This window comes from Ahaetulla prasina, chromosome 16 (genome assembly GCF_028640845.1).
Source record: "Ahaetulla prasina isolate Xishuangbanna chromosome 16, ASM2864084v1, whole genome shotgun sequence".
Classification (NCBI taxonomy): Eukaryota; Metazoa; Chordata; class Lepidosauria; order Squamata; family Colubridae; genus Ahaetulla; species Ahaetulla prasina.
Window position 1 is genome coordinate 12,809,639 of NC_080554.1, and position 20,927 is coordinate 12,830,565.

General features: G+C 47.4%; 3 protein-coding genes across 10 annotated transcripts in view; 1 reads left to right on the forward strand and 2 right to left on the reverse strand.

Moving 5' to 3' along the window:
* Positions 1-134: 134 nt before the first annotated feature.
* LOC131186201 (gastrula zinc finger protein XlCGF52.1-like) lies at positions 135-3,847 on the reverse strand. Of its 2 annotated transcripts, none has more exons than XM_058159550.1 (2): positions 3,741-3,847; positions 135-3,600 (listed from the first exon to the last, which is right to left on the reverse strand). In XM_058159550.1, the coding sequence occupies exon 2, from the start codon at positions 3,443-3,445 to the stop codon at positions 2,198-2,200; it is 1,248 nt and encodes a 415-aa protein (XP_058015533.1). In that variant the 5' UTR covers positions 3,446-3,600; positions 3,741-3,847; the 3' UTR covers positions 135-2,197. The 2 variants fall into 2 exon arrangements, with proteins under 2 accessions (XP_058015533.1, XP_058015535.1); XM_058159552.1 differs by lacking the exon at positions 3,741-3,847 and having other exon boundaries at positions 135-450; positions 2,308-3,730.
* A 65-nt stretch (positions 3,848-3,912) lies between these two features.
* On the forward strand, positions 3,913-10,329 carry LOC131186200 (zinc finger protein OZF-like). Of its 2 annotated transcripts, XM_058159549.1 has the most exons (3): positions 3,929-3,986; positions 4,656-4,714; positions 8,085-10,329. In XM_058159549.1, the coding sequence occupies exon 3, from the start codon at positions 8,241-8,243 to the stop codon at positions 9,582-9,584; it is 1,344 nt and encodes a 447-aa protein (XP_058015532.1). In that variant the 5' UTR covers positions 3,929-3,986; positions 4,656-4,714; positions 8,085-8,240; the 3' UTR covers positions 9,585-10,329. The 2 variants fall into 2 exon arrangements, with proteins under 2 accessions (XP_058015531.1, XP_058015532.1); XM_058159548.1 differs by lacking the exon at positions 4,656-4,714 and having other exon boundaries at positions 3,913-3,986.
* Positions 10,330-11,416: 1,087 nt separating this feature from the next.
* SNAPC4 (small nuclear RNA activating complex polypeptide 4) overlaps positions 11,417-20,927 on the reverse strand; it is a 39,599-nt gene continuing 30,088 nt past the window's right edge. For 2 of the 6 annotated variants that reach the window (XM_058159546.1, XM_058159544.1), the window contains exons 21-23: positions 19,567-19,591; positions 16,331-17,913; positions 11,418-14,221 (exon numbers count right to left, since the gene is read on the reverse strand). In XM_058159546.1, coding sequence (XP_058015529.1) covers positions 14,132-14,221; positions 16,331-17,913; positions 19,567-19,591 — 1,698 coding nt within the window. In that variant the 3' untranslated portion in view covers positions 11,418-14,131. Of the gene's footprint in view, positions 14,222-16,330; positions 17,914-19,566; positions 19,592-20,927 lie in introns of all 6 variants that reach the window. The other 4 variants (XR_009152319.1, XR_009152320.1, XM_058159547.1 and 1 more) reach the window with 4 other exon arrangements.

Consider the following 20,927-nt stretch of genomic DNA (forward strand, 5'->3'; position numbering starts at 1 on the left):
TGGGCGGTAGGTATAATTTTACTACTAACAGAGATACAAAAGTGGGCGGTAGGTATAAAAAGGTTAACTACCCCTGGTTTAGACTGTGCAGAAATGAATAGATTAATTTTGATGATTAAAGAGAGGACTCAGAATATTTTACAATATGGGATCAATTTTATCATTGGTTAGAAAAAAGATATAGATAAGCAAATTGATAGTTATGTTAGAAAATGGTATAATTAGAATATTGTACTTGTGAAAAAATTGTAATAGATTAAATTGAAATGAAAAGAGAAGAAACAACAAAAAGATGAAGCCACAAAGAAAACACCGAGATGTCACACAGAAGGAATGACTGCTATATTAAATGTTTGTTTGTTTATAAAATAAAAAAATTTATTCAAAAAAAAAAAAATGACCGAAAGCAGTCAAACTCAGGTCTGGGACCCTGGGCATGGCCCTGGAAGGCTGTAAAAGAGAAAAAATTATTAAATTTATTAAAAGTGAAACATTTAATTGGATTTTATTACCTTTCTTGCCCATTATGCAAAGTGAATCTGGTTTCTCCATTGACTTTCCTTGTAGGAAGGTCACAAAAGGTGACGTGACCCTGGAACACTGCAACCGTCATAAAAAGGAATCAATTTATAAGCGTCTGAATTTTGATCATGCGACATGTGAAAAACAGCGGTAAGTCACTCTTCAGTGCCATTGTAATTTTGAACATTAAATGAACTGCTGTAAATTGAGGACTAACTATTATTCTTGGATTCTTTGATGGTTATAAAGCAGGGGTGGGGTTCTAATTTTTTTGCTACCGGTTCTGTGGGCATGGCTTGATGGTCATGTGACACTGGGTGTGGCTTGATGGTCATATGACTGGGTAGGCATGGCCAACTCAATGTCTCTCATGTCAAGGGTTACCTCGCCTGGCCCCTCCCCTCCCAGCCATTCCTTGTCACACTCAGCTTCAACGTATCTATAGTTCTGCAAAAATGTTGTTCACCTTTTTTCAACTTTATTATCTACATACTATCGATCAGGGGTCTCCAAACTTGGCCACTTCAACTCCCAGAATTCCTCAGCCAGCTTTGCTGTCTTAAAGTGGCCAAGGTTAGAGACCTCTGCTATAGTTGCACTTTCATGGACCACTGAAAGGAGGAAATGGCTCACATGCTTTGCCCAAGAGTGTGATAGGCAACAGGCTTTTAAGGGGCTGCTAGAAAGAAGGGGGGAGGAAGTATTTTTCAAAGCACCAGAAGGCAAAACAAGAAGCAATAAATGGAAACTCAACAAAGAGAGAAGCAACCTAAAACTAAGGACAAACTTCCTGACAGTGTGAACCTATATAGGTTTCAGTCATAATTTCACATATGAAATAGCCATTCATGTAATACAACCTGCATATTGTTCAAAACAATCATTAGTATTATGGCTGATGTTTGACAGCAAGCCTAAAATCCCCATTCCCTCCCCACTCCAGGGGAAGGTTACTTCAAAATCCCCATTTCCTCCCCACCCCACTAATCTGTTCTGGGAAGGAATCAAACTTCCCCCTCTTCATTTCCCAAATAAAATATCCCAGATATTTAAGGAATAATCAAGCTGCTAGCAAGGAACCTGCCTGGAATTCCACATTCCTGCCAGCTGCATAAAGGAAACTTTGTAAGCAGAAAACAGCTACGGGAAGTTCGGCTCCATTTACAAGCAGGCAGAAAACTCCTTCAAGGCAGGATACTTCACAATGGAAATCACCCAAACCTTTTTAGAAACACAAAGCCCATGTTTCACAAACCCCAAAACTTCAAAAACATTGAACCATATAAGAATTCCTCCTCTTATCCAATTTGTTGTTCAGCTGACTCAGAACGGAGCTTCTAGCTGCTCTGTCAATTTAAAACGACAGCGTTTTCCGCCCCCCCCCTTCTTCTTTGCCAAGCAATCTCCTGGCTGAGAAGCAGCCTATTAATTTAAAGGGACGGTGTCTTGTTTTTTTTTCTCTTCTTTGACAAGTGAGTCTTGATTTTTTCCTTCTAGCCCATCATCTGGGAGTCGGGAGGCAGCAATAGATTGGGGGCGGGGCCAGGCAGAATTTTTACTACGGGTTCTCCGAACTACTCAGAATGTTTACTACCGGTTCTTGCGAACCAGGGAGAACCAGTAGCAACCCACTACTGTTATAAAGACTTCCGCTCTCCCAGAAACTCTTTCCATACTACCGCCACTGATATGGTTTTTCTCTTGTGTGAAGCATTTGATGTCTATACAGGGAACTTCTCCTATTGAAGCTCTTTCCACACTCCGGGCATTTATGTGGTTTTTCACCTGAGTGGATCCTTTGATGTTTATAGAGGGTGCTCCTATGACCAAAGTTCTTTCCACACTCCAGGCACTTATAAGGTTTCTCTCCTGAGTGGCTCCTTTGATGTCTATAAAGGGTGCTGATATGACCAAAGCTCTTTCCACACTCCAGGCATTGATGAGGTTTTTCTCCTGTGTGGATTCTCAGATGTCCATAAAAGCTACTCATCTGACGGAAGCTCTTTCCACACTCAAAGCATTTATAAGGTTTTTCCCCTCTGTGGATTCTTTGATGTCTATCATGGGTGCTCTTGTGACTGAAGCTCTTCCCACACTCAAAGCATTTATAAGGTCTTTCACCTGTGTGGATTCTTAGGTGGCTTTTAAGAAGGTCTTTTGTTCTGAAGGATTTTTCACATTCTGGGCATTCATATTTCTTTTCTCCTGAGTGGATGCTTAGATGACCTTGAAGATATCCATTTCTTTTGAAGGATTTTTCACATTCTGGGCACTGATATTTCTTTCCTCCCTCCTGGATCCTTTGGGGCCTCCTGGGTCTTCTGAAGGATCCTCCGCCCTCCAGGCATTTATTCAATTTCTCTTCGGAGTGGATTCTTCGATGTTTATAAAGGCTGCTGCTATGACAGAAGCTCTTTTCACAATCCAGGCACTTATAAGGTTTCTCCCCTGAGTGGCTCCTTTGATGTCTATAAAGGGTGCTGCTATGACTGAAGCTCTTTTCACACTCCAGGCACTTATAAGGTTTCTCTCCTGTGTGGATTCTTTGATGTTGGGTAAGATCTCTTGTCCGACTGAAGTTCTTTCCACACTCCAAGCATTTACATGGGTTTCCAAATGAGTGGATTCTTTGATGTTTATAAAGGCTGCTGCTATGACGAAAGCTTTTTCCACACTCCAGGCACTTACAAGGTTTCTCTCCTGAATGGATCCTTAAATGCCTTTGAAGATTGTAGTTTCTTTTGAAGGATTTCCCACATTCCAAGCACTGATGTTCCTTTCCTCCCAACTGGATCCTTGGGGGCCTCCTGGGTCTTCCGAAGGAGCCTCCGCCCTCCAGGACCGTCTCGGGGTCTCCGCCCGTTTCCTCCTCCCCGCATCGCCCTCCAGGCAGCCGCCTTTCCCGGGCTCCCCCTGGGCTCATCCCTCCGGCAGCCCGGAGCCCCCCGGCCTTTCCCCGCCGTCTCCCGGGGAAGCCGCGCCGGGACCGGGCAGGGCTGCTCCGCGGGGCCCGCTCTCCTCCTCCTCCTCCTCTCGGGCGGCGCTTCCTTCCTTCCCCCGCCGGGCTCCTCCGTCCTCCTGCAGGGGAGAGAAAGAGAGAGGCGGGTCACGGCTGCGTCCCCTTCCCCGCAGGGGAGGCCCAGGCCGAAGCCTCCGCCTCAAGCGGACCCGAAAGAGACCCTCCTGGACTGCGACTCCCAGCATCCGCTGCGCCAAACCTGCATCATCCGGGCTCTTCTGTCGCCGATTCAGGCAGCTTCCTCGTTGCCCGGTTAGTTTCCGGAAGTGGAGGCTTCATGCCCTTTCTTCTCCAGAAGCCCCGCCTCTTCCTTCGGAGGGACCGCCCCAAGGAGTACTTCTACCAATCGACGCCTTCCCCAGAGCGACCAATCGGCATCCGCCTTCCTTCAATCAGGCCGACGGCGCTTGCGCCGTACCGAGGGTCTTGCTGATCCTGCGCGGAGGTGAGTCGGTCGTTGTGGGGGGGGGGTTTCCTTTCATCTTTGGGGTTCAGTCTTCTCCTCCTCCCCCCCCAAAACCAGGCAGGCGGAGGTTGTGGGGCCATTCTGGGGCTGTAACTTTCCCTCCCCTCCCCCACCCGGAGGTCCTTCCCTCGGCAAGGCGGGGGGGGGTTGGGGGCCCCCCAGGCAGGCGGGGCTGAAGGGGCTCCGCTTCCTCCTGGGGGGCTCCGGCCAGGCTCCTCCGAGGCCTCCAGGCTCCTCCCTGCAGCTCCTGACCCCCCCAAAGCCCCCTTTGCCCATCTGCAGGGGGGGAATCCCCTCCAGGACCCCCCCTGAATATGTGGCCCCCTGAGGCCGAAGCTTTCCCTCCGTGGCCCCTCGGGAGGTTGGGGCCCTGGCAGCCCCCCCAGCTCTGCCCCCCTCCCCTGAAGAGCTGGAGGACCCCCAGCGCCTTGGGTTGGGGGGCTTTTCCTCCTGAAATCCTGGGCCCCAAAGGCTGGGGGGGTTCCTGGTCCTGCGGCTCTCTTGCACTGCAGCTTCTCCTCGGCTGGGAGGGGATCCTGAGCCAGCAACTCCATAAGTTTTTCAACTTTTATGTCCCCCCCACCCCCCATCTGGCCAAAAGAGCAACTTTTAAGATTTGACATCATTTGCCTGTTCTTGTTTTTGCAGTAAATACCTGAGGTCATCTGATGCTGGAACCCAGTGAGGTCCTCAGGGTGTTTTTAGACGTATATAGGAAGTTTCCTTTGTCAGCTAACAGAATAAGAACAACCGAGCTGGAAGAGATCTTGGAGGTCTTCTAGTCCAACCCCCTGCTCATGCAGGCGGCCTCATCCCAAAGGTGCTTTTTCAAGAGGCAACTGGACTTCATTCTTCCTTGAAGATGTTTCACTTCTCATTCAAGAAGCTTCTTCAGTTCTTCACTACCAAAGAAGCTTTTTGGATGAGGAGCGAAACACCTTCAAAGGAAAAGCAGAAAATTCAGCTGCCTCTTGAAAAAGCACCTTTGAAAAAAAGCACCTTTGAAAAAAACCATGACCTGGATGACAAAGAATCTCCATAGACATTCAGGAGGCCTGATGGTATTCCAGACAAGTGGGAATATGCTGCTTTTGGAGGAGCTAGGAGGCTCTTTATTGGCCTTTTATGTTATTTTTCTGCTTTTATTAAAGCATGTGGTTGTATAAATGTCATACATGCATACATTCCCCACACTTGAAATGATGTATTAAATTCTGGGGGTCCAAGAAGCTGAAGCTTGGGGGGTGGCCAATATGGGGGGACGGAGGCCAACAGCTTCTCCTTTATCATTCTCTGCCCTGTTTTCAGGCCATGAGCCTTGATTCTGGGGGCAGAAGTACAGAAGCCATGGGAAGACTGGCTTGCAAAGGCCACAAACCCTCCTGGCAGCTGTTCACGTGTAAGCGGGGTTCACATGAAATGCACTGTGGCTCTTGGCAAGACAGAGGCCCAGAAGTGGAAGTAGTGGAGGGCAGTGAAGTGAGGGCTCCGTCTTTGTAGCAGGTGGGAGTGGGAACCAGAAGGGAGAGTAGCCCCGGTGCCATCCTTGCAGCTGGCAGACATATGGATGCCAAAGGAGACATCATTGCTACAGGCCTTCCATTGGGAAAGAGGTGAACTGGGTCATCACCTGAAAGGACCTCAAAGAGGATGACCTGAGGCCCCGTTCATACAACATGCTTCCCACTCCTCACTTTGTGCATCCTGAGCCCCGGCTGGGTTCACAGGCTGACTGTAAGCAAGTTAATCTAAGACCAGCCAAGCTGAGCAGGCCATGCAAATGCAGCCCTGAGGGCTTCCTTTTCCAGTGGAGGGGGAGGCATCTTGGGTAGAATCACCTTGGGAGCCTCCTCCCAGGTGAGTCTCTTCCTGGGCTGCTTTGCAGGAGACAATCACGGCTTCTCCGTTTTCCCATTAATCAACCCTGCGAGGTAGGGCAGCCCCTCAACTGCAAAAACAATAACCGCAGTTACTATTGGTTCAGGTTTACTCTTGCTTCAGTAAAAGGACCATTTTACTATTTATTTTATTCTTATGGTTTGTTTAGTGATTGTGCTATTTCTCTATTACTTCATAGTTTAACTTGAACCGCATTACAAATTATTTAAAAATTGTTTTGCGTCATCATGTTTTCTTACAATGGGTGCGCATCTTGCAAATTGTGCAAGGGATGTGAGTTCAACTGTATCCAATGTACATTCTTATATCATCATCACAAATTTAATCCAGTCGATCAGTAGTGCGGTATTTCAATGTATCACTCAGCAAGAGTGAGCCAGAGTCGGTCTTTCCTTTTCAATAGCAGAGGCTGAGCTCCGAGCAGCTGAAGCTGACAGCCCCTCTGTCTCCTTTTCCTGGAATAAGCCACTGGCATCTCAGCCTTTCTGTCTTGCCTGGAACACATCTGTCCCAACACAGCTGGTAGGCAACAAGCCAAGGAAGCCAGATGTGTGTGTTGCAGTGTCCAAGGCAGCTTCCTTTCTGGTAGTTTTTCTAGTGCCAGACTCAACCCTCCCCTTCAAAAAGCTTTTTGATGCAGCTTTAGAGACCTAACCAAGTTTTGCCAATTGCTACTCGAAACGCCACAGGAAAGGGAAGGTTTAAATACATGACCGAGAAGAATTTTACTACCCCTTCGTGATTGACCGAAAGCAGTCAAACTCAGGTCCGGGACCCTGGGAATGGCCCTGGAAGACTGTAAAGCAATTTAGAGTCTTATTTTAAAAGAAGAAAGAAGAAATTGCTAAGGGGGATGTAGAGATGGGATTATACAGTCCAGAGGTTGAAGGAAGAGGAAGAATTTGAAACTAATTTTATGTTGATATCTTCTCTTGGGCTTTGAACCTGAGCTTCCTGTTGCAAGAACCTGTATTCTATTGGCTACTTTCAGACTCCCATGGGGCTATGCAGGGGTCATACCTTAGGTTGTCTGGTTGAAGCTTGCTGGGTGATGCAGTGTAATGCTTGTGTTCTGAAAGGGTGTTGGGCAATTCCTATGGTGTCTTAATGGCTTTGTCCTGGTTTGGATCTTGAGTGAGGGCTAATCCCATCACCCTGAAGCTGAAGGTCTTTTGTCTTGTAGATAGGCTGGCCCAGCCCTGCTGGGGCTATTAAGAAAGGTGGGGGCTGCTTTCCAAGAGCACGTTTTTCCTTTGGGGAAATATAATATTCTGCCGTTTAAAAAAATATATTTTCTGAAGTATTTTCACTCTTCTAGGAGAGGGGAGGGTGCTAACTTTGTACATAGGAACAGAGAGGACCTGGGTTCTGCCAATTCACTTGATGACTGGCCCTATCCCCGTCCTTAAATGAATGCATGGATCATTAAGCAGAGTGCTGGGTCCCTCAGGTGGGGGTAGCCCTTGAAGGTCTACGACAGACCCCTATCCAGTATCTATCAAAACAAGGGACAGGATTCTCCCCACTAGTCAATTGGGTTTTTTTTGGGGAAGGCCTTCCTAACTTCAAAAGTTCCTCTGCTGATCAGCATTTCCAGACGGTTGATGTCTTGCGTTGGGGCAATTCATGTTTTTACTTTCCCTTCCTTTTACAAGGCGTACAGTGGTCTCTCATTCCCCCCCCCCTGCCCCTTGCTTCTTTTTGTCTTGGCTCTCCTCTACCACCTTCTCTACACCTGTTCCATCCACCCCTCCTCGGTTAATTTCTTTTGCAATCCCCTCTGCCTTTCCCCTCTTACTGACACTCTCTCTTTTGACAGCCTGTGCCAACAGGATAGCCTTCCGCTTGGCTTTTCCTGCTTTCTTTGCGTTTTTCGTACCTCGCTTTGCGTAGACTTTATACAGTCTCTCAGCCAACTCTGAAATTGGCTTCACTGCTGCTCATTCGACCTTCTGCAACTTGGATAGGGCGCAGAGGATGCTGGGAGTCACAGTCAGAGAGGGTCTCTCCCGGAGAAGGGAGCCTGAGGCCTGGTCTGGTGGGCAGACGGTGAAGTGGAGGCTGTGCCAGAAAGCCTGTGAGAGGTAGAGGCTTCAGCCTTCCTTCCCAGGCGGACCTGGAACCGCCCTCCGGGGAAGGGGACAAAGCCATGATCCACTTCTCTTTTGCCCCCTTCAGGAAGACGGAGGAACCCGGTGGAGGAAGGAAAGAAGTGCCACCTGAAAGAAGAGGAGGCTCCGCAGAGCAGCCCTGCCTGGTCCCAACACGGCTTCCCCAAGAGGCTTCCCCAAGAGACCTCGGGGAAAGGCCTGGACCTCCAGGGCTGCAGGAGGGATGAGCCAACAGGGACCCTGGGAAAGGAGGCTGCCTGGAGGGAGCTGTGGGGAGAAAGAAATGGGTGGAGACCCTGAGGCAGGCCTGGAGGGCCGAGGGTCCTTTGTAACAGGTGGAAGACCCAGGAGTCCCCAAAGGATCCAGGAAGGAGAGAAATTGCACAAATGCCTGGAATGTGGAAAGCATTTCAATTGGAAAGGAAAGCTTTATGCACATCAAAGAATCCACTTACAAGAGAAATCTAAATACCCGGAATGTGAGAAATCCTTCAAAACAAATGAAAACCTCAAAGACCATCTGAGAATCCACTCGGGAGAGAAACCTCATCAATGCCTGGAGTGTGGAAAGAGCTTCAGTCATAGGAGCAGCCTTTATAAACATCAAAGGATCCACTCAGGAGAAAAACCTCATCAATGCCTGGAGTGTGGAAGGCGCTTCGATCAGAGGGGAAACCTTTATAGACATCAAAGGATCCACATGGGAGAGAAACCTCATCAATGCCTGGAGTGTGGAAAGAGCTTCAGTCAAAAGAGCAGCCTTTATAACCATCAACGGATCCACACAGGAGAAAAACCTTTTAAGTGCCTGAAGTGTGGAAAGAGCTTCAATCGGAGAGGACACCTTTACAAGCATGAAAGAATCTGCTTGCAGGAGAAATTTAAATGCCCGGAATGTGAGAAATCCTTCAAAACAAATGAAAACCTCAAAGACCATCTAAGAATCCACATGGGAGAGAAACCTCATAAATGCATGGAGTGTGGAAAGAGCTTCAGTTTTTTGGGAAACTTTTACAGACACCAAAGGATCCATTCAGGAGAAAAACCCTATAAATGCACGGAGTGCGGAGAGAGATTCTTTAGGAGGGAAGGCCTTAATTCACACCAAAAAATCCATTCGGGAGAGAAACCACATAAATGCCTGGAGTGTGGAAAGTTCTTCAGTTGGCTGGCAAACCTTTATACCCATCTAAGAATCCATTCAGGAGGAAAAGTGGACAAATGCCCGGAGTGTGGGAAGTGCTTCAGTCAGAAGAGCAACCTTCTTAGACATCAACTCATCCATTCAGGAGAAAAACCCTATAAATGCCTTGAATGCGGGAAGAGTTTTACTGACAGTGGAAACCTCCGGAGACATCAACGGATCCATACAGGAGAAAAACCGTATCAGTGCTTGGCGTGTGGAAAGGGTTACTATGACAGCGGAAGCCTTTATAGACATCAAGTAGTTCACTTGGGAGGAAAACCCTTTGAATGTCTGCAGTGTGGAAAGAGCTTCACTAGAATTGAAAATCTGAAAAAACATCAGAAGGATACGTGCAAGGTAAAAACCGTGTTAATTTCATGAATGTGAAAAGAGCTTGCTTAAAAATGAAAATCTGAAAATACACCAAAGAATGCACATGAGCTAAAACCCTATGAACCCTTGGAGAGTGGGTTGAGAGCTCTGCGGAGGGTAGCTGCCTCCATCAGCATCAAAGAAAACTGCAAACATGCCTGGAATGTATTTGAAACAGCTTCAGTAATGTGTAATAAAAGAGGAAGAAAAGTGAATAGCAGAAAAGAAATTAAAATAGTTGTAGAAATTTGATGCAAGAAGTAAATTAGAAGAAATATATAGATTATTGTAAAAGGGAAGCAAGAAAGGTTGAAATGAAGTGTATGTAAGAAGCAAAAAAGAAAAATATGCTGTTTAATGTAAAATGGAGAGACAGATGAAATGTGAAAGATATAATAGGATATATGTTTTACTGTCTGAGGATGCATGGAATTGGAGAGAATTATAGTGGATGGTAAAGAAATATATTTTAAATGTAGAAAAGAACAAAGAAATTAATTGAAATCAAGATATAAAACTGTAAAAAAGGAAGAAGTATACTGTTTAAGAAAAATAGTCCAGGCAAAAGAAGATGTGGTTTATATAAATGAGCATGGATATATTAAGACATGGTTAAAATATGGAAAAAGAATATTTTGGCAGAAATTGTAACTAAGTAAAATGTATTTGGATATGTTAAGTTGTATAAATGTATTTGGATATGTTAAGTTGTATATAATATGGTCAATACTCTGTTCATAAACTGTGTGAGGTGGGGGAATAAAAAATCAATAAAAAATTGATTAAAAAAAAGTAACGATGTGTAGGTCTCAGTAAATATAAACTCACAGGAAAGAAAGTTTATAAATGCGTGGAATGTGAAAAACTATTCAGAACAAATGGAAATATCCAAAATGTAATAATCCGCATGGTGCCATAGAAAGGTTAAAATGCTTCAGCAACCAGCAAAATGAGAGCAATGTTGGATAAAACAATCTTCCTGATCCCTTAAGAGAGCAGCCATGCAAAAGAGGGGCTCTCCTGAATTCTCTAATTAAAAAAACACACAGAATTGCAAGGGTGTTTGTGAATGGCTTGGAGAGAAATCTTGACAATCAGACATTTATTTGGATGCAGTTATTGTGCTGCGTTCTGCTTTGTAGTGTAATCGGATTGCAGTTCCTTTGTTTTCCTGATGACATTGAGAAAATACCAGCATTGCCAAAGTTTTTCAACATTGAGAAAAATTTTCTTTATCTAGACTGAATTGTTTTCAATATTGACTGCATCGTTCTGTACCATTAACAGCATAGTTACACTGACCCCTAGTGGCAAAATGAATTACTGACAGATCTGATTACACAAGTGTCCTTGTTCCCTTTCTCTTTCTCTAGCAAATGAAGGGCAGATCGGTTTGCAAACGTGTTTTTTTTTCTTTTTCTCTCTGCATGTTTATAAGGATTCTTTATTAATTAATCATGGAGGAATTTAATACATTTTGAAAAAAAAATATTGAACGATCCTGAGAAAACTGAGTGAACATTTTAAAAAGGTATTTACAACTACTGTAAGGTCGTAGAGCTGTAGTGTAAATTTTTACTGTCCTGAAATGCTTTTATTGCCTTGAATTGCAATTATCATTCTACCTCCTTTTGTGGATTACAAATAAATCAGACGGGAATATTTTTTTACAATATTGTTAAATTTCTAACACTTTTAAATATTTTGTGGATATTTATGGACTACCTTGTATTATTTATTTATTGTTTCAATTTCTATACCGCCCTTCTCCCAAAGGACTCAGGGCGGTTTACAGCCAAAATAAAAACAATTAGTACAATTTTTAAAACCATTTTTATCTTTTTATACTACGTATGTATCTGTGTATAAAAGAAATGTCAACTTGTTAGCGTAGGGTAAGATTATACAAATGATATACAGCAAGTGGCCAAAATTGTGGAAACTTTTTGGGAAAAGTGTATTTTCTAAAACTAGCTTATAACACCACTTTTTTTTGGAGCAGTACCATAAAATTATGTATCAATGGAAAAATAATTTAATCAAGAATGTAAAGCAATAACTTTTATGAAGGATTTGCTATTAGAAAAGCAGTTACAGTATAAAGAAAAAAGTGAAATGTAGAAAAAGCAAGATATGCAATAATTATCACCATGTCAGTTAATACTTAGTTGGGTAACCTTTAGCATGAATTACGGCCTCACAATGTCTTCCTATGGAGTGAACGGGGTCTTTTAGTTCTGCAGCTATTCTAATGTGAAACCAAGATTGAATGATTGGTTCTATTAACTGGGTTTTATTGCTGGGTCGGTTCTGACTAACAAGTTTCTTTAGTCGGCTCCATAGATTTTCAATTTGGGTGAAGGTCTGGGCTATTCCCAGGCCATTCCAGCAGTGGAATCGGATGATCTTGAAACTCAAAAAAAAAAAAAAAAGTGGTGTTATTAGCCATCAAATCTCACAAATATACTTTCCCCAAAAGGTTTCCACAATTTTGGCCACTACTGTATATAAAACCCTCTCAAGATTAGCTACAGGATGTAAACAGAGGCCACAGCAACGGTGAAAGGATCAAGGAGAAACTTCCTAACAGGACAATTAACCCGTGGAACAGCTTGCTTCCAGAACTTGTGGGTTCTTCTTCACTGTAGGTTTTTAGAGAGAGACTGGACAACCACTTGTCTGGAATTCTATAGGGTCTCCTGCTTGAGCAGGGGGTTGGACTAGAAGATCTCTGAGGTTCTTTCCAGCTCTATTCAGATTGAAACACACAAAATATTCTGAAGTGCTAATAACTTCCTTGAACATTTATCACATATCTAATTACAATCCAATAAGGCAGGTGTGGATTCTACCCTTCATTGCCATTTGAAATTGCGTGAGTCAGCTTGACCAATATTGACTCAGCCTTCCATCCTTCTGAGGTGGGTAAAATGAGGACCCCAGATTGTTGGGGGCAAGAGGCTGACTCTATAAACCACTTAGAGAGGGCTGTAAAAGCACCATGAAGCAGTATATAAGTCTAAGTGCTAATGCTATCAACTCATACACGGGTATATGAACGTCTGAACCATTTTACTATTCCTTCCATAACTAGTCAGTAAATAGTAACCAGCGTTACTATTGGTTCGGCTTTACTAGTGCTTTAGTAAAAACACCATTTTACAATTTTTATTTTTATGGTTTGTTTAGTGGTTGTGCTATGCTCTACTACCTCATAGTTTAATTTGAATCACATTACAAATTATTTAAAAATTGTTTTGCCTGATGATGTTTTCTTACAAATGGGTCCATATCTTGGAAATTCTGCAAGGGAGATGAATTTGGCTGTATTCAGTGTACATTCTTAGAGGATCATCGCAAATTTAATTCAGTCCATTAATTTCAGACAACCATTTGTCTGAAATGGTCTCCTGCTTGAGCAAGGGGTTGGACTAGAAGACCTCCGAGGTCTCTTCCAATTCTGTTGTTCTGTTACTGGCCAATTTGGGTGAGTAGGACTACTTAATCCTGCCTTTCGCACATGCAAAGCTTCTCCTGCTAACATCTCTCCTGCTGGATGGTCGGAAATGAAACCCGGTCTTGTGAAACGCAAAGATTTTAATGCAAAACAGACAAGTTCAACTCAGAATGGAGTAAAAAATTAAAAACCTGTTTGAAGCGACTGCTATTCCAATTGTGGGAGGCCCTTGTTTGCTTATTCACACACAAGTCTACAGAGGGATTCGACTGACAGACGTCTTAGAAGCATAACTTTGCTTCCTTTTTGTGATCACATTGTGCTCTGGGAAGCAAAATGAGAAGCAGTCCGTATAACCCAAATAGCTTCCTTCAAGGACCCCCCCCCAATAAGTCAACAGAGCAACTGCCAATAACTCGCTCCCATCACTGGGTTGAAGTATCCTTGGGAGTTGGTGTGAATGGTCTCCTTGGGAGCAGCAGCTCAGGGAGGAAACAAGCCTGCAAGAAGCTGCAGGAAAAATCCTAAGGCATTGCAGAACTGTGTCTCAATTGCACTCCCACAAAGCGCTTGGTTCCACTCTGGTTAACGAAACAAAAAAAGGGACAGGCTCCAACAAAACAAACCCTTACTGTGGCTTACCACCAGATCTAGCATGTTGGGACAGTCCTGCTGTCACAAATGAAAGCAAAAAGGCCGTTTGTTTGCCAGACAGTGCGACGTTCACAATGCAGTTGGACAACTAAGACTCCTGGCAATTTCTGCAGGTTTCCATCCTCCAAAGTCCCAGAATTCTCAGTGTTGACCATGCCGGCTGGAGAATTCTGGAAGCCGCAATCCTCGCCTCTGTGCTTACGCCCGATTGGGGAAGGCAGCTTTTGAGAAGGAAGGCAGGCAATGTCCCCGCATCCAAAGACAGGAGATACTGTCCGTAATTGTCAAAATCTGCCCAGTAGCAAAGAAGCCAGAGGTAGAATTTTGCCACCTCAAAAAATCCCTCCCTTGGTTTCGGGGTTTCATCTCCGGGTCAGACACAGGAACAATGAAGTCCAGAGGGCAATCGTGTCCCTCCCCCCACTTCCCAAAGGGGCTGCTGCTGTCACAGAGGGACTCCCCTTTTCTGGAGCCGCCGGCTTCTCCGAGTCCTGGCTGGGCTGCTCTGGTCTGAGTCGACGTCCGTTTCAGGCTTCTGAAAAGACAAGATTCACAGATGCACCACAAGACCAATTGTAGACACAGGCGGATTCCTGTTGCCTGCATCCTTTGCTCCCCAAAGCCACATTCTCGGTGTAGTTTCCGTCTTTCTCCCACCCCACAATTCCTGATGAGCGAATTCAACTCTCAGGATTCCCACAACTGGCAGAGCCAAGTCTGAGAATGCTACTATTGGGTATTTCTTTTCTTGGTCACCAAGAAACGTGGAAGATTCAAACAACCCCTCCACACACACACACATAGATGTTTTCATACCCAGGGGAAGGTCCAGATCTGGACATCTCTATTCTAAGCTTTCTATATCCAGAGCCTTCTTTGGCTTCCACCAACTTATCATGCTGGGTTTGCAGGTTAGGGGACCTCTGGAAGGCTACTCTGCTCAGGCTAAGCACAAAACCCTATTTGCTTTGGAAAACAGGTTGACCCCCTTTCTCCTCTCTGTGGCAGCCTCTCAAATATTGGAAGACTGCTATCCTGTCTCCCCTGGTCCTTCTCTTCACTAGACTAGCCAGGCCCAGTTCCTGCCATCGTTCATCGTATGTTTTAGCCTTCAGTCCCCTCATCATCTTAGTTACTCTTCTCTGCACACTTTCTAGAGTCTCAACCTCTTTTTTATGGTGTGGTGAGCAAAACTGGATGCAGTACTCTAGGTGTGGCCTTACTAAGGCTTTATAGAGTGGTATTAGTATCTCACATTCACCACTATTAATGCAATTTAGGGTTGCATTGGCTTTTTGGTTGCTGCTGCACAGTTAGCTCTTATTTAATTGGTTGTCCACCAAGACTCCCAAGATCCCTCTCACAGTTACTGCTATTAAGCCTGATTTCACCCAGTCTATATGTGTCCTTTAAGGGGACGTGGCAGCTTAGTGGCTAAGATGCTGAGCTTGTCAATTGAAAGGTCGGCAGTTCAGCGGTTCGAATCCCTAGTGCCGCGTAACAGGGTAAGCGATCATGACTTGTCCCAGCTTCTGCCAACCTAGCAGTTCGAAAGCCTGTAAAAAAGGCAAGTAGAAAAATAGGGGCCACCTTTGGTGGGAAGGGAACAGCGTTCCGTGTGCCTTTGGCGTTGAGTCATGCCGGTCACATGACCATGGAGATGTCTTTGGACAGCGCTGGTTCTTCGGCTTTGAAACGGAGATGAGCACCGCCCCCTAGAGTTGGGAACGACTAGCACGTATGTGCGAGAGGAATCTTTATCTTTACCTTATATGTGTCCTTTGGGTTTTTCTTGCCTAAGTGTAAGACTTTACTTTTCTCTACGTTGAATTTCACTTTGTTAGACAGGGACCCTGTTCAAGTCTGTCAAGATTCATCTGGTTCTTGAGCCTATTATCTAGGTTACTTGCAGGACCACCTGTCCGCCAGTATGAATGAGGGATTGGGCACCTTCTGGGATCCCCCTTTTAATTAAGCAGCATCATTTTGGGGAACCCAGCAGTCCTCCTTTCTCTATCACAACACCTGCCCTATGGAACAACATCCTGCCAAGATCCAGTTGCCTTCAGCCCTCTCGGCCTTGCAGAAGGGCCCACAATCTTGATAGATTCTTGGACAATTTTGGGTGTGATGCCAAATTGACCTATTGTTGATTGTTTCACTGTTCTTAAAATGAATTACAAACCAATTTCTTTAAGACTTCAGAGCTACGGTATGCTGCTTGTAGCTGTTCATTTATATATTTTTTTCTTCGTTGGGAGTTTTATTCCTTGTTTCTCACCAGGAGTCAATTTATAGGTGTGGTCATAAATAGCAATAGCACTTAGACTTATATACCGCTTTACAGCCCTCTCTAAGGGGTTAACTGAGTCAGCCTGTTGCCCCCAACAATCTGGGTCCTCATTTTACCCACCTCAAAAGAATGGAAGGCTGAGTCGACCTTGAACCAATGAGGATCAAACTGCCAAATTGCTGGCAGCCAGTGATCAGCAGAAGTAGCCTGCAGTACTACATTCTAACCTCTGTTCCACCAGAGGAACAGACTGGGCTCTTAAATTGTGTATTTGTGGTTAAGATATCACAGATCTACTTGGAAAAAAAGCACTAAAATATCTCTTTTAAGGATTCCCACCACCAAGATTACCTCCAGCTCCTCATTGGCCTCCATTGTCTCAGCAGGGCCATCTCTGGTTGTTCCTAGGGGTTCTCTCTCAGCCTCCTCTTCTCCTTCCTCCTCCTCCTCCTCCTCTTCCAAAGATGAGCAGGAATCTTCTCCCTGGCTGCTCTCCCACCACTTGCCCCCCGAGAGGGTCGTGGCCACCCTGGGAGGGGGCAAGGCAGCCAGAGCAGCTGGGAAACTAAAGGCCGCCAAGAACCGTTCTCTCAGGAGTTGATAGGCAGGGTTGTCCTGGAGCTTCTGGCGCACCATGTGCCTCAAGGCCTCCAGGTCCGGCTGGCTGGGCTCTTCCCGCTGTCCTTCGGTGTCCAGAAGAGAGGCAGCGCTCTGCTCCAGGGACCGTTTATTCAGCAGCAGCGCCGAGAGGGTTTTTAAGCTGCACAGAAACGGGGGCAAATAGGGCAGGCCTCTTCCCAGCGAGGGAACCCTCACCTCCCGGCTCTCCTTGGCCCATGCCTTCACTGCCGGCTCTGCTTCTAGGGAAAGGAGACGAGAAAGGGGGGAAGGCGCGCCCTCCTGGGGTGGACATGGCATGGGGCAGGCCTGCAGTGCTGGGTCGGAGGGAACATCTAGCGCGGCTGGGCCTTGATTCGGATGGGGCGGAGGCAAAGCCTCTGAATTGGGGGTGCTGGAGGCAGCCCCTCCAAGGACAGTGCAAGGCAAGGAAGGCGCCCCGGCACCAGCAGGGGATGGAGGGCACCCTGGTTCTGTGTCCTTCCCAAGAAGTGGCAGAGGAGGAGGGGGAATATCCGTCAGCCGAGTGCCTGCATCGCTCTGTGGGCAGCCAGAAGGAAGGCCCGCTTGCATCAGGGGTCCCTCCACCACTGGAACCCCCGTAGTTGCGGTAGGGATCTTGACTGAAGTCTCTGCAGGCTGGCTGGGATTTGGCGGAGTACCACTGGCCAGTGGCGTTCCTTGACTGGGGATGCTCACCAGGGTGATCGGGAGAAGGCCTTGAGGGGTCAGCACCCAGCTGATGGGCAGGCTGGGCTGTGCCTGGGCAGCTACCAGGTGGGGTAAAGCACCAGAGGCTGGAGAGGGGCAAAGGGCATCTGCCAGGGTGGAGTTCACGTTACGAGGAGGCCCAGCAGGTGCTCCGGCCACTTCAGGGTCCCCCTGAGGTGAAAAGCTCTCTTGGCTGCCATCTTTGCCTTCTGCTCTAGCGGCCTCATCCTTGTCCCCATTGCAGGGAAATGGCCCCAAAGGCCTAGAAGCCGAAGCAGGAGGCGGCCTTGGGGACACCTGGCTGGCCAGGGGAGCGTGGGGCCCGTTGGCCAACGGGGTGATGGGACCCCTTGTCTGTGGGACCATGACAGAGGTAGAGAGGAGCAGCTGAGGCGCAAGGAAGATCTTCTTCTGGGCACCCTTCCTGGCCGTCTGCTCAAGGAGCCTCTTCTCCCGCAGCAGCTCTGAGACGGTTTTCAGCTTGGGGGTCGGGCCAGGTGGCAAACGGGCTTTCCATGTGTTGGTGGGGACGGGCCCCTCTTTAGCCTTCAGAGGAATCAGCTTCTTGTTGGGCTGGCCGCTGGCCGCTGGGAGGCCGGGCTGAGCTGGGCAGAAATAAAGCAGAAGCTCAAACTTGGGATCTTTGGATTCCCTATGCATGGTCACTCATGCCCTTGTCACTTACCACCTGGACTACTGCAATGCTCTCTACATGGGGCTCCCCTTGAAGAGCACCAGGAGGCTCCAGCTGGTTCAGAATGCGGCTGCGCGGGTAATAGAGGGAGCAACACGATGCTCCCATGTGACACCTCTCCTGCGCAAGCTGCACTGGTTGCCGGTGGTCTTCTGGGTGCAATTCAAGGTGTTGGTTATCACCTTTAAAGCGCTCCATGGCACAGGACCGGGTTACTTACGGGACCACCTACTGCCACCAATAGCCTCCCACCGACCTGTGCACTCCCATAGGGAGGGCCTCCTCAGGGTGCCGTCAGTCAAACAATGTCGACTGGTGACCCCCAGGGGGAGGGCCTTCTCTGTGGGGGCTCCTGCCCTTTGGAATGAGCTGCCTCCGGGGTTACGTCAACTCCCTGACCTCTGGACCTTCAAACGCGAGCTTAAGACTTTTTTGTTCTATCGTGCGGGGCTGGCCTAACACAATTTTAATGTGGGGGTTTTATTAGGGTTTTATGACAGTTTTTAACTTATTTTGGCCAAATTAGAATCAGATTTTTAAAATGTTTTAATTTTTGTCTATGTTGTTTTATTCTGGCTGTAAACCGCACCGAGTCCTTCGGGAGAAGGGCGGTATAGAAATTAAATAAATAAATAAATAAATTTGCAGCTGCTTCACTAAAAAAAACAACCCAGACTCCCAAAGCCCTCCCCTCCAGCTGCGTCATTTGGAGGCAGGACACAACCCAGTGGTGAAATCGGAACTGGTTTGCTACTAGTTTGCTGGCTGTGAATGCACGCCGTGCGCCAAACGCACGCTGCATGTGCAGTGCGCACTAAATATGTGCTGCGTGTGCACAAATGCGCAGCAGACACCAAAAAGAGGCTTGGGAAGGTAAGTAGAACAGCTTGGGGGGGGGGGGATTAGCTGTGCCGTGCGATTTAGCTTTGCTATAAAGCAGGATTTCCTGCTTTCTAGCAAAGCTAAACCCCATGGCACAGCTGATTGCTGGAAATATCAGTTCAGAGGAACGTGTAGCTTTTTTAAACTGGTGGTTTGCCTGAACAGGTAGTTTTTATCACTACCGGTTTGCATGAACCGGAGTGAACCGGTAGCATTTCACCCCTGACACAAGCCTGTTAGAGCCCCAGGCTCTCCTCCCTGCCAGAGGGCCCTCCATCCTTCCATCACCTGCCAGGGCTGAGTCCTCCAAGGGGAAGCCCTTTGGCTCTGGAATCTCAGCCAGCCACTGGGCTAGAACCCTCTGTTGGCTCAATTTCACCTTCAGGCATCTGATTCTGCTGGGAAGGCAGTTGGGAAGCATCCAGGCAGGGGCCACAGTGAGATCCAGGGCAAGGGAAGGCCTCCACAACAGCCTGAGGGGTTTGGAGCCTGAGATTGGAGCACAGGTCCCGAGTATCCCATCTTATGCCCAGGCTGGTGGCACTCTTTGGACCTGGCGTCCTCGTCTCGTGCCCACAGACTGGCACTTGGACCTGGCAAGAATTGCAAAGTAGGCCAGGAAACAGCACCCTCCACCCCCAGCTCTGCAGAGAAACCGGAAGCAAAAACAGGAGACACACACCTTTGCCGTCCTGTGAAGACGAGGGCTACAAAAGAAAAAAGAATCAGCTTCAGAGACTGGCAGGTTAGATCCAGTTTCTTCCCCCGACCCTGTGCTTATCTAACCGATTCAGGAGCAATAGTTTATAGTTTATTGTTTATTGGACCCGTGTCCCTCCTGATTAGTACTGGCCACCCGGGAGGTTACACGAGGCTGGCTTCAGGGAATTGTCAACGCTTCTCTGACGGAGGGTGTCTTTCCTACCGCCTTGAAAGAGGCGGTGGTGAGGCCCCTCTTCAAGAAGCCCTCCCTGGACCCAGCTGTTTTGGCGAACTATTGTCCTGTCTCCAACCTTCGTTTTGTGGTGAAGGTTGTTGAGAGTGTGGTGGCACGACAGTTCCCCCGGTACCTGGATGAAACCGTCTATCTAGATCCGTTCCAGTCCGGCTTCTGGCCTGGCTACAGCACAGAGAGGGCTTTGGTCGCGTTGGTTGATGATCTCTGGAGGCTCGGGATAGGGGTTGTTCCTCTGTCCTGGTCCTATTGGACCTCTCAGTGGCTTTTGATACCATCGACCATGGTATCCTGCTGTGGCAGCTCGGGGCGCTGAGAGTGGGGGCACCATCTATTGGTGATTCTCCTCCTATCTCTCTGACTGGTCGCAGACGGTGTTGGCGGGAGGGAAGAGATCGACCTCGAGGCGCCTCTTGTGTGGGGTACCACAGGGATTGGTTCTCTCGCCTCTTCTGTTCAACATCTATATGAAGCCGCTGGGCGAGATCATCCGTGGTTTTGGGGTGAGATGTCATCTGTGCGCTGATGATACCCAGCTGTACATTTCCACCCCTAACCACCCCAACAAGGCCGTCAAAGTGATGTCCCGGTGCTTGGAGGCCGTACGGGTCTGGATGGGGAGAAACAGGCTCCGACTCAACCCTTCCAAGACTGAGTGGTTGTGGATGCCGGTATCCCGGTACAGCCAGCTTACACCATCGCTGACTGTTGGGGGCGAGTCATTGGCCCCCACGGAGAGGGTTCGCAATCTGGGTGTCCTCCTGGATGCACGGCTGTCCTTAGAAGACCATATGACGGCCGTCGCCAGGGGAGCTTTTTATCAGGTTTGCCTGATACGTGTCCCTTTCTAGACTGGGCTTCCCTATGCACGGTCACTCATGCCCTCGTCACGTTCCCGCCTGGATTACTGCAATGCTCTCTACATGGGGCTCCCCTTGAAGACACCCGAAGGCTCCAACTGGTCCAGAATGCGGCTGCGCGGGTGATAGAGGGAGCACCTCGAGGCTCCCATGTAACAACTCTCCTACGCAGTTTGCACTGGCTTCCGGTGGTCTTCCGGGTACAATTCAAGGTGTTGGTTACCATCT

Coding starts and splice junctions, on each gene's coding strand:
- LOC131186201 (XM_058159550.1), bottom strand. CDS start 3,445: ATGAGCCCAGGGGGAGCCCGGGAAAGGCGGCTGCCTGGAGGGCGATGC.
- LOC131186200 (XM_058159548.1), top strand. CDS start 8,241: ATGAGCCAACAGGGACCCTGGGAAAGGAGGCTGCCTGGAGGGAGCTGT.